At 40.2% G+C, this 13,034-nt stretch overlaps 2 protein-coding genes across 5 annotated transcripts in view; both read right to left on the reverse strand.

Moving 5' to 3' along the window:
- Positions 1-531: 531 nt before the first annotated feature.
- Positions 532-4,163, reverse strand: LOC308336390 (uncharacterized protein; the record flags this gene model as incomplete). The annotated part of the gene is made up of 4 exons (XM_080793754.1): positions 532-2,601; positions 2,862-3,003; positions 3,608-3,632; positions 4,159-4,163. The coding sequence occupies 4 exons, from the start codon at positions 4,161-4,163 to the stop codon at positions 2,351-2,353; spliced, it is 423 nt and encodes a 140-aa protein (XP_080649880.1). The 3' UTR covers positions 532-2,350.
- Positions 4,164-4,767: 604 nt separating this feature from the next.
- The window catches only part of myom1b (myomesin 1b), a 47,039-nt gene continuing 38,772 nt past the window's right edge, over positions 4,768-13,034 (reverse strand). For all 4 annotated transcript variants that reach the window (XM_080793917.1, XM_080793919.1, XM_080793918.1 and 1 more), the window contains 14 exons: positions 12,739-12,783; positions 12,149-12,285; positions 11,495-11,639; positions 11,026-11,085; positions 10,860-10,927; positions 10,304-10,417; positions 8,882-8,969; positions 8,492-8,530; positions 8,291-8,396; positions 7,694-7,857; positions 7,099-7,135; positions 6,926-6,948; positions 6,456-6,511; positions 4,768-6,093 (listed from right to left, as the gene is read on the reverse strand). In XM_080793917.1, the coding sequence (XP_080650043.1) occupies positions 5,854-6,093; positions 6,456-6,511; positions 6,926-6,948; positions 7,099-7,135; positions 7,694-7,857; positions 8,291-8,396; positions 8,492-8,530; positions 8,882-8,969; positions 10,304-10,417; positions 10,860-10,927; positions 11,026-11,085; positions 11,495-11,639; positions 12,149-12,285; positions 12,739-12,783 (1,322 nt within the window). In that variant the 3' untranslated portion in view covers positions 4,768-5,853. The remainder of the gene's footprint in view (positions 6,094-6,455; positions 6,512-6,925; positions 6,949-7,098; positions 7,136-7,693; positions 7,858-8,290; positions 8,397-8,491; positions 8,531-8,881; positions 8,970-10,303; positions 10,418-10,859; positions 10,928-11,025; positions 11,086-11,494; positions 11,640-12,148; positions 12,286-12,738; positions 12,784-13,034) is intronic.

Here is a 13,034-nt window from a genome sequence, read left to right on the forward strand (position 1 = left end):
TTGGCATCCAGGGATTGTGTGTGTGCAGAGTTTGGCATTGACCGGGCCAACGGTGCCGGAGATTAGCTGTACGCAGACGGACGGACGGACCACCAGACTGACAGACAGACGGAGTGCAAAACATACTCTCTCCCCATGCCTTCGGCCTGGTAGAGACAACCTTAATGTAAAGCTTGTCATGATGGGGGGTTCTCATATAATATATTGGGGGGCTGTGGCTGTGGCCGGAAACTTTGGGAATGGGGTCCTTGAGATGAAAGGGTTTGGAAATTGGACCCATAGCAGACAAAATGCATGCGCATACATACATGCTGCCTCTGTTAATCCTAGCTGTTTATTAATTCTGCTCTGCTTCACCTCAAGAATGTCTCGTTTATGGCACAACCTACTGTAGTAACTCCATATAGCTCCTTTGTGTAGGGCTAGGCTATGTAAAAGTGAACTTCCCAATTGATATGCTGATTTATATTAATGACACAAGTCACGAGTATGTGAACAGAATTCTATTCAAGCACAATTGATTACAGCAAAACATTCAAACTAAATTTAAAAGCAAACAACAAAATGTGATGTACGATTCTTATTCCACTCTCGGTGCCATGAGAACACACGTTAGATATTGTCATCAATGAGTGAAGCTGACAATGCAAGTTCAGGGTGTATTAAGACCACCCTATATACGTCTCACTGGCACTCATTTGCAATCGCCACTGCATGAATGTGTGATTCAGTAATGGAAGTACTCGTAGATTGGCAATTTTCAAACAGTCGAAGTAGTTAATGTAGGCCTATACTGTATGTTTTATAATAATAATCAAAATCAAAAGTATCTAGAAAGTAAGATAATAATTGTAGTAGAGTAAAAGTACAATATTTGTAACAACATATATGTAATGGAGTATAAGTAAATTGAAATTGAAAACTGTAGTAACTCCAGTAAAGTAAAACTGCCTCAAAAGTGTTCTTAAGTACAGTACTTGAGTAAATATACTTAGTTACTTTCCATCACTGGTGTGAATGCATGACTCGCCATTTTCTTCTGCTTCACAACCCATCCTTTCTCTCATCACGTCCTTTCTTCTCAATCCCTCCCACTATCTACGCCTCCACTCTCACCAGGAGGAGAGGGGGGAGGGGGAATAGCCAGCCACGATGGCCATCAGCTCCTGAGACTGATAACAGTATCGGAATTGTATTGGCTGGTATTCATATCAGCGAGTATGTCGGTCTATGCCATTTCAATAATACCATGTACTGTAATGTATCCCCTGCGACATACTAGCGTCATGGTGTACTTGTACACCAAGCTGCCTCACGCTACAGAAACAGGAGATAGGCTCCTGCCCTATGGGCCTCATGGCTCGACAAGGCTACTTACTTACTGTAATGTATCACGTGATGTAATTCACAGTCATATTTTGAATGCTTCAGTTGATGTTGCATGACTGTTTTATACTTACTGTATTATTATTATTATTATTATTATACTAACTTGTAGCTGCACTTTAACGATCATGAATGGAATTATTTATTCCTCCATCAGTGGTTCACAAACTTCTTAATTTCAAGGACCCCTATTGCATAACTGAGAGTTACAGACCTGTAAGGGTATATAACTAATTGGAGTTACAGACCTGTAAGGGTCTGTAACTCCAATTAGTCCCTGGACCACCGTCCTTGATTTATTTAAATTACACACTGGTATCCGTATAGGATTGATACTCTGTATCGACCAGGTATGGGTATCAGGATTGGAAGGACACATTTATATTAATCTGGTCCGTACTTTAGTAGTCCATCACTTGACCTGCACTTACACATTCCATTCATGTGTTCAGAAATAATGTGGTATTCAACAGAGATTTATGTGGTCTCTTATTAGTGAGAAAAAAACTAAATAAGTATTCCCAGACCCAGCCCAAGCTAAATTAATTCAAATCAAAAACTCATCAATCTCGTTCTCACAAACACAGCTGGTAAATTGCGTAGTAGTAACCCTAACCCTGTCACAGTCAATATGGCAAAGTACTATTGTTGTATCCCCAGCGGGCCAGCTGGGAAGGGGTTTCCCAACTATATATCATGCCTGTGTCCATTATTGTTCTGTTATTGTGTTATTTGCCACGAGGAATGCATTGGGGTGATTTATTTGGTGGTAGTTTATGCTCATGTAGCCATGTTTACCCGTGTGTATTGTGGGGAACACTGTGAGCAATAGGGGAATTTTATGGGGCCCAAATTCTGTCACTGAGGAGAGTTGGTTCTGGTGCAGTGGTGTTTCAGGTGCCATTTGTTTCTATTGAACCCACAGTTCAGTGTGTAAATTAGCCTTAAAAGTCTGCAGGAGCATCTACTCCTGCACAATGCCAGGAACAGCAGCTGTGTCCTCTGAGACGTTGGGTGCAGCTTTATCTTCAGCTTCATGTATCGCATCTTCCTGAGCCTTTTTCTCTACAACCTTCAAGGCCTTCATGGCTACAGCCTCGCCTTCAATCACATCACCTTCCAGGTCCTTTTTCTGTACTTGGGCCTTGTTGCCGCTCTCGCATTCTGCTTTGTCCCCCACTTTCTCCATGGGAGGAATCGTCAGAATGACTGAATCTGTACAGTGCAACAAAAATGGTTTGAAAGGTTGAGTTGTGACTCTTTATCAAAATAAAAAAAGTATTAAACTATCTGTAATAGTATTCATCACGTGGACAGGAAAGAGATCGACAATTCCATGTATGTTATGATACGCAATAAGATGTTTCATATGTGGATACACACACACTCACACTCACACACACACACACACACACACACACACACACACACACACACACACACACAGCTTGAGCTGTCATTCTCATCTCACTCACCCTTCCGTTTCTGCATTTTCTTTCCTGTAACTGGGGTTTTCTTCTTGTCTAGTCTGGTATTTGGGCCATAGTGTACGTTCCCATCGTCATCAGTCAAATATGAAGTAATTCCCAAATCTCCTTCGCCTTCCGTAACGATCAGCTGACAAGGAAGGATTAGATCTTAGACGTGATCACATAATGCCTTGCTATCAAATTAGACTCCACTAACACACAATGATTATAAGCATACTTACCCCAAGGCAGATCACTTCAAATGTAATGTGAATGATCCATAACCTACATACTATACTAATCATCGATGAAATATAATACAGCATATGTTGCAAAAATCTTGGAGTGATCTATTTAGTCCTGTGACTTTCTAATTAAGTGTAAGTGAGGGTAAGTGATATCATTTGTCAAAGGGTCTCTCCCCCTTGCAGGTGGGTGCCGTTTTAGGCTTCTGTTGCAAGTTATTGCAAGTTTCAACATGTTGCGTTGCGAATCATTGGTGTGAGAGCTTGGCCTTTAGACCCTACTTGAACCATAGGAAGGACGATCTCTTAAATTCCTCCAATACATTTTATAACTGAGTGACAACCATTATTGCAGATTGAGCCCTTGATAGACTGAGTGTACAAGATCTATCAGACAGAATCCCACCCTAACTGTGAGGGGTGTTTCAATTAGATGCTGCTGACTTAACCCTTTGTTTGCTTTTAATACCATTCTACCCACATTCTTGGTCTACAGTGTACACACACCATGAACTCTTTCTGGTCACTGACTCTGAAAAGAAATGGGGACACATGTTCACAGTCATAATTGATGTCTGCTCAAGTGAGTTCAGCTCAGCATTCCTCACCTAGAGGTTTTGGTGTATATAGAGATACTAATGATCCAAGTGCAAAATCAAGTGCTGTATACTGTTTCCATAAGTGTGTCAACATTAGACACATGAAAATACTCCAGTCTGTCCATTGTGAGATAATTGGTTGAAATGAACAGGTTTATACCCGACTTTGTATACTTTCCCCACTGTGACTCTGTGCACGTGTGACAAGCAGTTGAGGCCTATCATAAATGTCTGGGACAGACTGGGAGATATTTAGTGTCATTTAATGTTGGTGTTCACTGTTCAGAGTCTGTCAAGAGATGAAATAAGATCAGTTTTCTCTCAACAATTTCATTAGGTGAGCTTAGTTGCAGAGGAAGCTAACTGCGAGTCTTGGGGTTGACTTTCGCTTTTGTTTTCTTTTTTGTGTGAAACATAATAAATCAAGCACACCCTTCAGTAATTGCAATAAAAACAAACGCCATTTCAAGCAGGGTGCACACAGTAGTGGAGTGATACATGGATATATGGATGGATCCATCGAGTTAAATGTGTGGTGGCCTTTGATGTCAACAGAAATTGCAACACATCAGCCAGTGAATAGAGAAGTTGATTGCAACTATGCATATTGCAGATATCTTGGGACATGAGAATGGCCACAAAATACATAAAAGTCCCTGTACGCCAATTGGTCATTTTGTCAATGTTGGTAGGACATGCTATGCTCTGGGTTGTTGCTTGACCATGTGACACACGCGTACATATTGGTGCAGCACAATTATTAGACTAGAATATGGCCTACACAGGGACCATACTTTGGTCCGACATATCATTGGTCGATCAATTAATGCTGGCACTGCATGCTGCAGTTAAGTGAAATTGTGCAAAAGTGAAGAATCTGTTTTCTCATTCCCTAGTCCCTTCATATACCATTGGTCAATGTGCAAGTTCAGATCGATTCAACTCACTGAGTAGAAAAAATCTTAAGGACAGAAGGAAGGAAGGTTTCGTCATTTCATAGTAAGACAGTAGAATGACAGTTATATGAGTACTAGACAGGGTTCTGAACACAGTGAAAGGAGTCGAGAGGAGGTGGTGAGGGAACACATGCTCTTTTATTAGTGTTTTCGAGAGACAGGGAGCAAATGAAGTGATCTAGCATTATGCAGTGACAGTGATGTCAAATCGCTAAATAAAATCACAGAGAAAAAGGGAAGGTGACAAGCATACTCATGAACACAAATATATGTGAAGGTGAACAACGAAACAACAGTGATGGTGAACAACATAGTCACTAAATGAGAGTGGGGCGTGCCGTGGATAGGGTGCATGGTGATCGCAATAGACAGACAGAAAAAGTGGAGGTGATATCACAATCGTCCGTGGTCATTGTGAAGGAAATGGGATACACAAACACTGGTAGAATCCATTCAAAAATTGCACATTACAGGAGTTCACAACTTCATCTGCCCACAACCTATCATCTCTCACAGTACTAACTGTGCCAGTACTTTCTTTGCAGGCAGTTTTAACCTCTCATTGCAGCAAATTAATACAAACATTCACCTCTCTCTCGGCCTGCCCCTTTGAGACTTCATACATACAAACGCAGAAAATTGCAACAATCACATTTTGGGGTGGGCATAATGTTACAAAATGTCATTGCTTTTAAGAAGACAGTGAATTTGACACCATTGACAAATAGTGTAAAGGTTAAATCTTGGCCACTCTTTGGATGCCTCTCTGAACTCTTTGGACATTTCATTTAATTTCAATTCAGATTTGAAATGTACACCACCCCAGAGTTACTGCACCCTTACGGGTAATTTTTTTACACTTACTTAAATTGACAGTCAGGACATTGCAGTGTATACACAAACAAAATGGTATTTCTTCTGTGGTTCTCTTGGGTGGTTGAGCTACTGCAGTATTTAGATACTCCAATATAGCTAACATAGGTTCCCCCATGATTATGAGCCAAGAACCACTTTTGGTGCTACTTCGCACCATTTTAGTTTAGCATGTACAGTACACTTCCTCTTATCAAATCCTCATGTTTCTTTTTCTTCCTTTTTTCATGGTGCGCTATGATTTTATACATATTTACGTCAAAGATGTTTGGACCGCCTCTTATTTTTTCTTGCCGGAGGCCGGCGGGCGGGCCTGCTCTCCTTTTTAGGTGGAGGAGAAGACACTTACGGTGAACTCTGCGCTCTCCGTGCCGTACTTGTTCTTCACCAGGATGCAGTACTTGCCGGAGTCTTCCTGGTTCACCTTGGTGATGGTGAAGCTGGCGAACTTGCCTGACTCGAACTTCAGGATGTAGTGGTCGTCGGACACCATCTCCCGGTCGTTCTTCAGCCAGGTGACCTCTGGCACGGGCTCACCCGAAATGTTGCAAGTGAGGTTCAGGGCCTGATTGTGAGTGACAGGGATTGTGAGTGAGGTGACAAAAACGCAAGGTTTCATAGTTAACGCTGTCAGCGGCCAAGACGGAGATCTTTTTTAAATAGGCCTACTTCAAATGGATAATCTACAAGCTCACAACGTGTCGATCAGATTATAGTTTAATAGTACAAAGAATGACAAAAATGTAGGCATACACATGTAAGGCAAGATATGGCCCCAAATATTTATGCCAAATATAGCTATAGCAACATATTGTGAGCTTGTATATCTGCTACTTGTGGATAAGGTTCCGTGCACAATATGGATGCAGAGGGTCCAAGTGGTTTTAAGGGACGTTTCTCTCAGCTGAGCTGAAGCAGCGTACGTACCTTGCCCTCCTGGATGGTGACCACGTCGGGCAGGCCTCCCGCAACTCGAGCACGATCTGAAACAAACAGCAGCAACTCAGCACAAATCTACCGCAGTATGAACAACAGCGTGAAGCTTGATTTATTCTCTCGGAGTAGAAATGCAATTAACTATAAATTAAGCTATTGAAGGATGGCTTTTTCCCCTGTGATTTTACAAATTTTACAAACCTTTTTTGTGAATTAACGCTCCTACTTGATCATACTACGGCGTCACACAAAAACATCAAAAATAGCAGATCCACAAGCTCGAACTTGTAGATCTGCTATTTTTCTACTTTTGGATTAGATTCTCGAAAAGTAACAGTTTTGGACATGGGTATTTTCACCCGACAGATGATATACACAAGCTGGAAATGAGACTAGGGCGAGATACATCAAACACAAATCTGAGCTCAGACTACTGGAGAGTTCGAAGCAGAAGTACTTACTTCTCTCTGCAGTAGCAGCAGCTCTGACGATGGGGGGAAAAAAAGACGGAACAAGAAATACAGTTAAGAGTCAGGATTTGCATTCCTACAGTACTTCTACTCATAGAGAACGACTGTGATATAGTGCAACGCCACACGAGTGACGCGACTCCACTAAATGACGGACTACTCACTTGAGTCTCTGGTATTCCGCGTATGCGTCATCATACGCTGCAACACAAAAACACAGAACATTGGTACAAATAAGAAAATGGCATCATGGTTACATGGTTCAAAGGTTATGGTGTTGTTCCTTTACATCTTGCATGCACATACAGGTAAGAGTAATATTATTTTGTCTCAGACATTGCATTAATAATATTTATAATAGAGTACCAAAGTCCTAACGTCACTCCCACATGCACCGATGGATGGGTCCCCTGTTTTTTGAGCAGTGCTAGCCGCTCCAACACTTGACTATGTGTGTAACAGCACGAGTATGTGTGTAGCACCTGAAATGTTTTAGTGTTAGTCTAGTTTTAGTTGACTAAATATCATACGATTTTAGTTGACAAAATCTACAGCTGATTAGGGTTAGAACAAACATAATATTATCTCCACTAGTCCCTCCCTAACATTTTAGTCTAGTTTTTATTGACGAAATTGTCAGTATAGTTAGTCATAGTTTTGTCATCGTTTCCATTTAGTTTTCCTCAGTGAAAAAAGGTAGTCGACAAACATGTTCCGTCACAGTTTTAGTCGACGAAATCAACACCAGATATATCTCACCTTGGCCTGACAGCTCAACAGCCCTCTTCAAGCCATCCTTTCCATCGTGGAAGACGATGGCATATATGCCCATGTCTTTCTCTGTGGGCTCTGCAATCTGCAGATACATCTGCTCTCCCACCACACCACACTTGATGCGGTCTGTGAACGCTATGGCGGAGTCCCTGGGGCAATACAAACAATAGAGACACAGTATATGACATCATATGTGACACAATTGACAAGCACAGAAACAAATCAAATACATACACTATATAAGATCCTGAGAGAGTTCAACTTTAGCAAAGAAATGGGGGGTGGGATGGGTGTATCCCTATTCTGGTGGTGGGAACATTGACAGAAAATAACAGATTATTAGATTAATTATATACTGTATTATATACAGTATGTATTGAATTTCTTAGATTTGTCCGTTTCATTAAAAAAAAATCATCATCAATTTTAATAGTTCAAATAGCCGATCTACAATCTCACAACGTGTTGATGTAGATTGGCTAGTTGAACTATTTTAATGTGTCAAAATAGTAAAATAAGGGGTTTAGCACTGACGAAAATAGGGCCCTAGGGGCTTTACAGAGTAAGTGGTCATCAACATACTTGCATTGCCAGGTGACTTGGAGTAAATCATTATAGTAGCTGACAAAGGTGTAGAGTCGAATGCCATGTTCTGTGCTTGTGATCTTCAATGGAGTGGAGGAGTTGCCTGGAGAAACACACAGTGTTGTTATAGATTGGAGAAACATTCTAAACTGTAATGGCCAAACAGTGTTATCATGGATATTATTAGCCAATGCTTACCGATAACACTGAAAACGTCGTTCATCAAGTCTTTGAAGGCTTGAAAAGAGTAACATTTGATAATTATTAATAATGCCTGTGCTATACTCATGTAATACTGACTATTGTATATCGTCTCTGTCGGGTGGAAACCTCATAATATGTCCAAAACTGTTTAATTAAAATTCAAAGATAGCTAAAGTAGCAGATCTACAAGCTCGAAACACATCGATTGTCGACACGTTTTGAGCTTGTAGATCTGCTTCTGATGCTTTTGTGTGACGCTGTAGTGTGATGAAGTAGGACATTAATTTATGAAAAAGCACAAAAAGAACACAAAAATCTGGAGATAAGAGGTTTCTGCACGACAGCAACGATATAGTACATTGTATACTACTGTTGACAGTTTACCTTGATCTGTCAAATTCAACGTGGATTTGTCTGTTCCTCTGTCGTCCTTCAAGATAACCTCGTATACACCACCATCTTTCTTGGTAATCTGGAAACAACAGCAACATACAGTAGAGTCACAACCGACACTAATGTTGTCTCAAAGCAATATTTGATTTAATTCTAACAGAAAAGACAAAGCTTTTCTCTCCTGCTATGAGTGCTGCAGGACAACACTTATATACTCAGACTCAAAAGGGCAAAAAAGCTTGACAGACAAAACACACCAAACAAAAATAAAAGCACTCTCAGGCAAAACCAACTAATGGCCGCACTAGGCCGATCAATCATTATACGGTAACAAAAACATCGACAAAACGGATCCCAACTTTGATTTTCCTCCGGATTATGTCGTCGAATTGGGCTGAAACGTCTGTGTCTGCAGCAGCAGCTGCGGTGGAGCCGCGCTGAAATGGAACAATATTATGTGATGTTATGGTATGTCCACAGGAACATATTATAGGCTGGAAGGCTAGCATGTCATATCACGCCACGTTGACAGACGACGATCACACTGAGATGAGTTTTGAGGGACAGAATAGGAACACTGAGGAAAACAGACAGATTAAACAGAAAGGATGGAACATTTACATAAATGTTGACAAAGTGTTTTAAATCAGTTGGGTTGGTTTGATTTATATGTAGCTGTAGGACATTCTTAGGTCCTATAATGGATACAATTAAGATTAAATGTAGTTGATTAAAAGACTGTCACACAATGTATTCAAAATAGCCTATATATGATTACTTAAAGGAGAATTCCAGATGAATACCGTGAATACCATTATCTCATGTTATTATATCCAATATCAAGGGGTAGAGGTGAAAAAACATCATCCAGCACGCACTGCAGCTCCTGCACTGGGTCATACGCTAAATCACTTATGATCACTTGGGAGGAAAGAAAACGACACTTCTGTCTGTCATAATGATCAAATACGATGCACTGCGGTGTTTTGTCCCAAAGGGGCTTCTGTAAAGAGGTGAACGAGCCTATGACCCAGCACAGGAGTAATATTTAATTTAATATTAATATTAATATTTTATTTAATACTAAATAAATGTGATCACAAGATCATTTTCCATTTCAACCAGCAAGGTCAATTATGGACTAGTACAGAGGCAGGGTGGACTATAAAACCCTTTAGTGATCATTCAGCTACCTATAACTACAGCTCAGGATTATATTGTGTGGATGAATGTGTGAAGAACATGTGAAGAACATGAACACAACGGACATGTGCAAAGATGGCACAAAGTTCACACTTTTGTACAAAACAGATATATACGGTATACAGGTATAGGCACAGTTTCACACAAAACAGATACAGGTATACGCATAGTTTCACACAAAACCTTCTACTGCTCCTTATCTCCCTATACCTGAGCGATCTCCAGATTCAGAACTCCCTCTGTGAAAGTTAGGTTCGCGTCTGACTTGATCTCACGGCCATCTTTGGTCCACAGGGCAACGGTGTCCTTCTTGATGTTGCCGACCTTTAGAAAGGCAGTAATGTTACTTTTCTATCCGGAGAAGCATCTGTATCATTTTAGATTTTTTTAAATATATATATATGATTAACATTTTTCAGAAAACCTGTAGGATTTAGAACATTAGTTTAGAACAGTGGCTCTCAAAAATAGTAGATCTACAAGCTCACAGCACGTCTCTTTGTGCTGTGCTGCAAGCTTGTACATCTGCTATATAAAAATAATAATAATCATTTAGAACATAAATCTTCTCTTCTGGGGGGAGGGGGGTCTGCGGCCAAATACATACATTTGGGGGTCCTTGGCACAAAAAACTTTGAGAACCATTGAATTAAAAGTCATTTATAGAATAGGTCTTAATGGGTTAAGGTTTGACAGAATGATAGTAAATATTCTTCAATAAAGCATTTGACTTATACAGCACAAAACATTTTGATAAACCTCTCACCTTGCATTTCAGAATTACACAGCATTCTGCGGTCACCTCGTAACTCATGTACTCAATAAAGTGAGGCCCTGTGACACGAAAGGCATTAAAAAAAGTCATTAATTTATGACCCGAAACGGACATAATGCTATGGAAAATAAATAAATGCCATTGTGATATGTCATACCTTGCTTCCTGTGCCATTCTTTCCTCTGGAATTCTGATTCCTTCTGCAGTTGCTTGAACACTGGAAGTAAAAAAGAAAACAGTTGACGTTTGGTTCTTGTGATCATGAAATGTAACTAATTTGGAGTTGTGCTAATATTTGGCAGGTATTTAATTTGTAATTGAATCCTAGGGACAGTTTGTAGTTGTCCTGTTTACAGAGTGCTTTTACTGCCTCCTAGTGCTGAACTGTAAATTCAGTGCAACTGTGATGTGTTGAGGTCTGTTTTACTAAATGGCATGTTTTGTAACCTACAACTGTAATACCAATAATTAAATGAAATAATTGAAATAGCTTTACAGAGAACATCAAGTCACCCTTTTGGCCCTTACCCCGAAATGAATTGACATTGACCACAGAGACAGCACAACAAATGGTCATCTAGCAGCATTGAAAGTTGGAGTGTGAGATTGTGACAGGTGAGCATTACCATCTCCAATCAGCACCAAGCTGGACTGGGCGGTGGCTTTCCCATCCAGCATCTGGAAGGTGAAGGTTCCCTCGTCTGCTGGGGTCAGAGTCTCCATGATCATCTCAATCACGCCCGTGTTCTTGTCAAAGTTCATCTTGTATTTCTGCAAAACAACATCAACAACAAACATGTTTTACAGGTTCATAATTATTAGCAATGCTTATATCAGGGGTCCTCAGAGCCTTAGAGGTCCTCAGAGTTATAGGGGGGCACCCCAAATCTGTGTGAAATGGACTTATTTTTATTTTTACATTAACCACTTGAGCATCCCTATTTAGGGAACGTTCGCCGAAAATAGAAGATGCACAAGCCCACAACTTGTGAGGTTGTAGATCTGCTATTTTTTTTTAAGAGGTTTGGTGTAGAGAAAAAAAAAGAGCAGACCAAGTATCTATTGCACTTTGCATTTGAAACAAACTTCAAAGTGATACAGTACAGAATACAAAGTAAAATTAAATATCTGCATAAAACAACCTAAAAACTATGAAAAAAGAAGGAAGCATAAGCAATGCTTTGTTAATTAAAAAGGAAAGTCTTTAGTCCTCTCTTAAAAGCATCAACAGACTGTGGAGCTCTAGGTTATGGATATTCCTTTGATGCTCTCGGACGTACCTCTCCCGGGGCGACAACGTTGTTGTTGAACACATAGTCGATGTTAGCGTTAGCCGAGATCTTCTCTGCCTGGAGCCAGAAACGAACTCTGCCTTTCTCCTGTAGTTCCACCGCCAGCTCTGTCTTCAAGGGAATAACTGGAAAGAAGAAGATGGAGCACAGTGGGGTTAGTTTCAACCAATATGAAGAAACGGTGGACTCGGAACTAGGAATGGGACGTTAATCATTATTATCATTTATCATGATAAAAAAAAACACTCGCAATTTAAAGATTTAAATTTATCTTGAAATTGCCCACTTGTTGAGCTGCAAATTCAGTACCCACTTGAACCCACTATATGTGATAAAACGGATCTGTAAGGAGTATGCTCCTATTTCACTGTAGGCTACACAAATCGATTTGCCAAAAATAGCGAATCGAAGAATAGCGGGGAACACGTTACAGCGCATTGTGAGCTTGTAGATCCTTCGATCCCCCCAGAATAGGGAAGCTCGATAATTGCAATTATTTTTGCCACAATAATGTATTTTCATATCGTCCCATCTCTACCTGGGACACATTCAACGAAAGGAGAAGTGGGGATACTCACCGGGGAACTTGTGGTCATGACTGATCACCAGCAACTTTTTCAACTCTGTAAAAGATGGTAAAATATGAAAAAATAAGGGTGTGGAAAATCCTCTGGTCAAGAAGAAGAATAGAGGAGCTTAATTCCAAAAATTCCAATGTTAATGTCTCAATATTAAACAAGAATAAGTGCTGTTAGCAAAAGACAAAAGACACTGTCACATATTGTGAAGGGCAGATAATTATTTTCACTGCCTTGTACCATAATAATACTTGCCAGAATGTGAACCTGGACATTTTTACTACCCGGACATTTTG

The sequence above is a fragment of the Protomyctophum bolini genome, assembly GCF_963924005.1.
Source record: "Protomyctophum bolini genome assembly, chromosome: 21".
Classification (NCBI taxonomy): Eukaryota; Metazoa; Chordata; class Actinopteri; order Myctophiformes; family Myctophidae; genus Protomyctophum; species Protomyctophum bolini.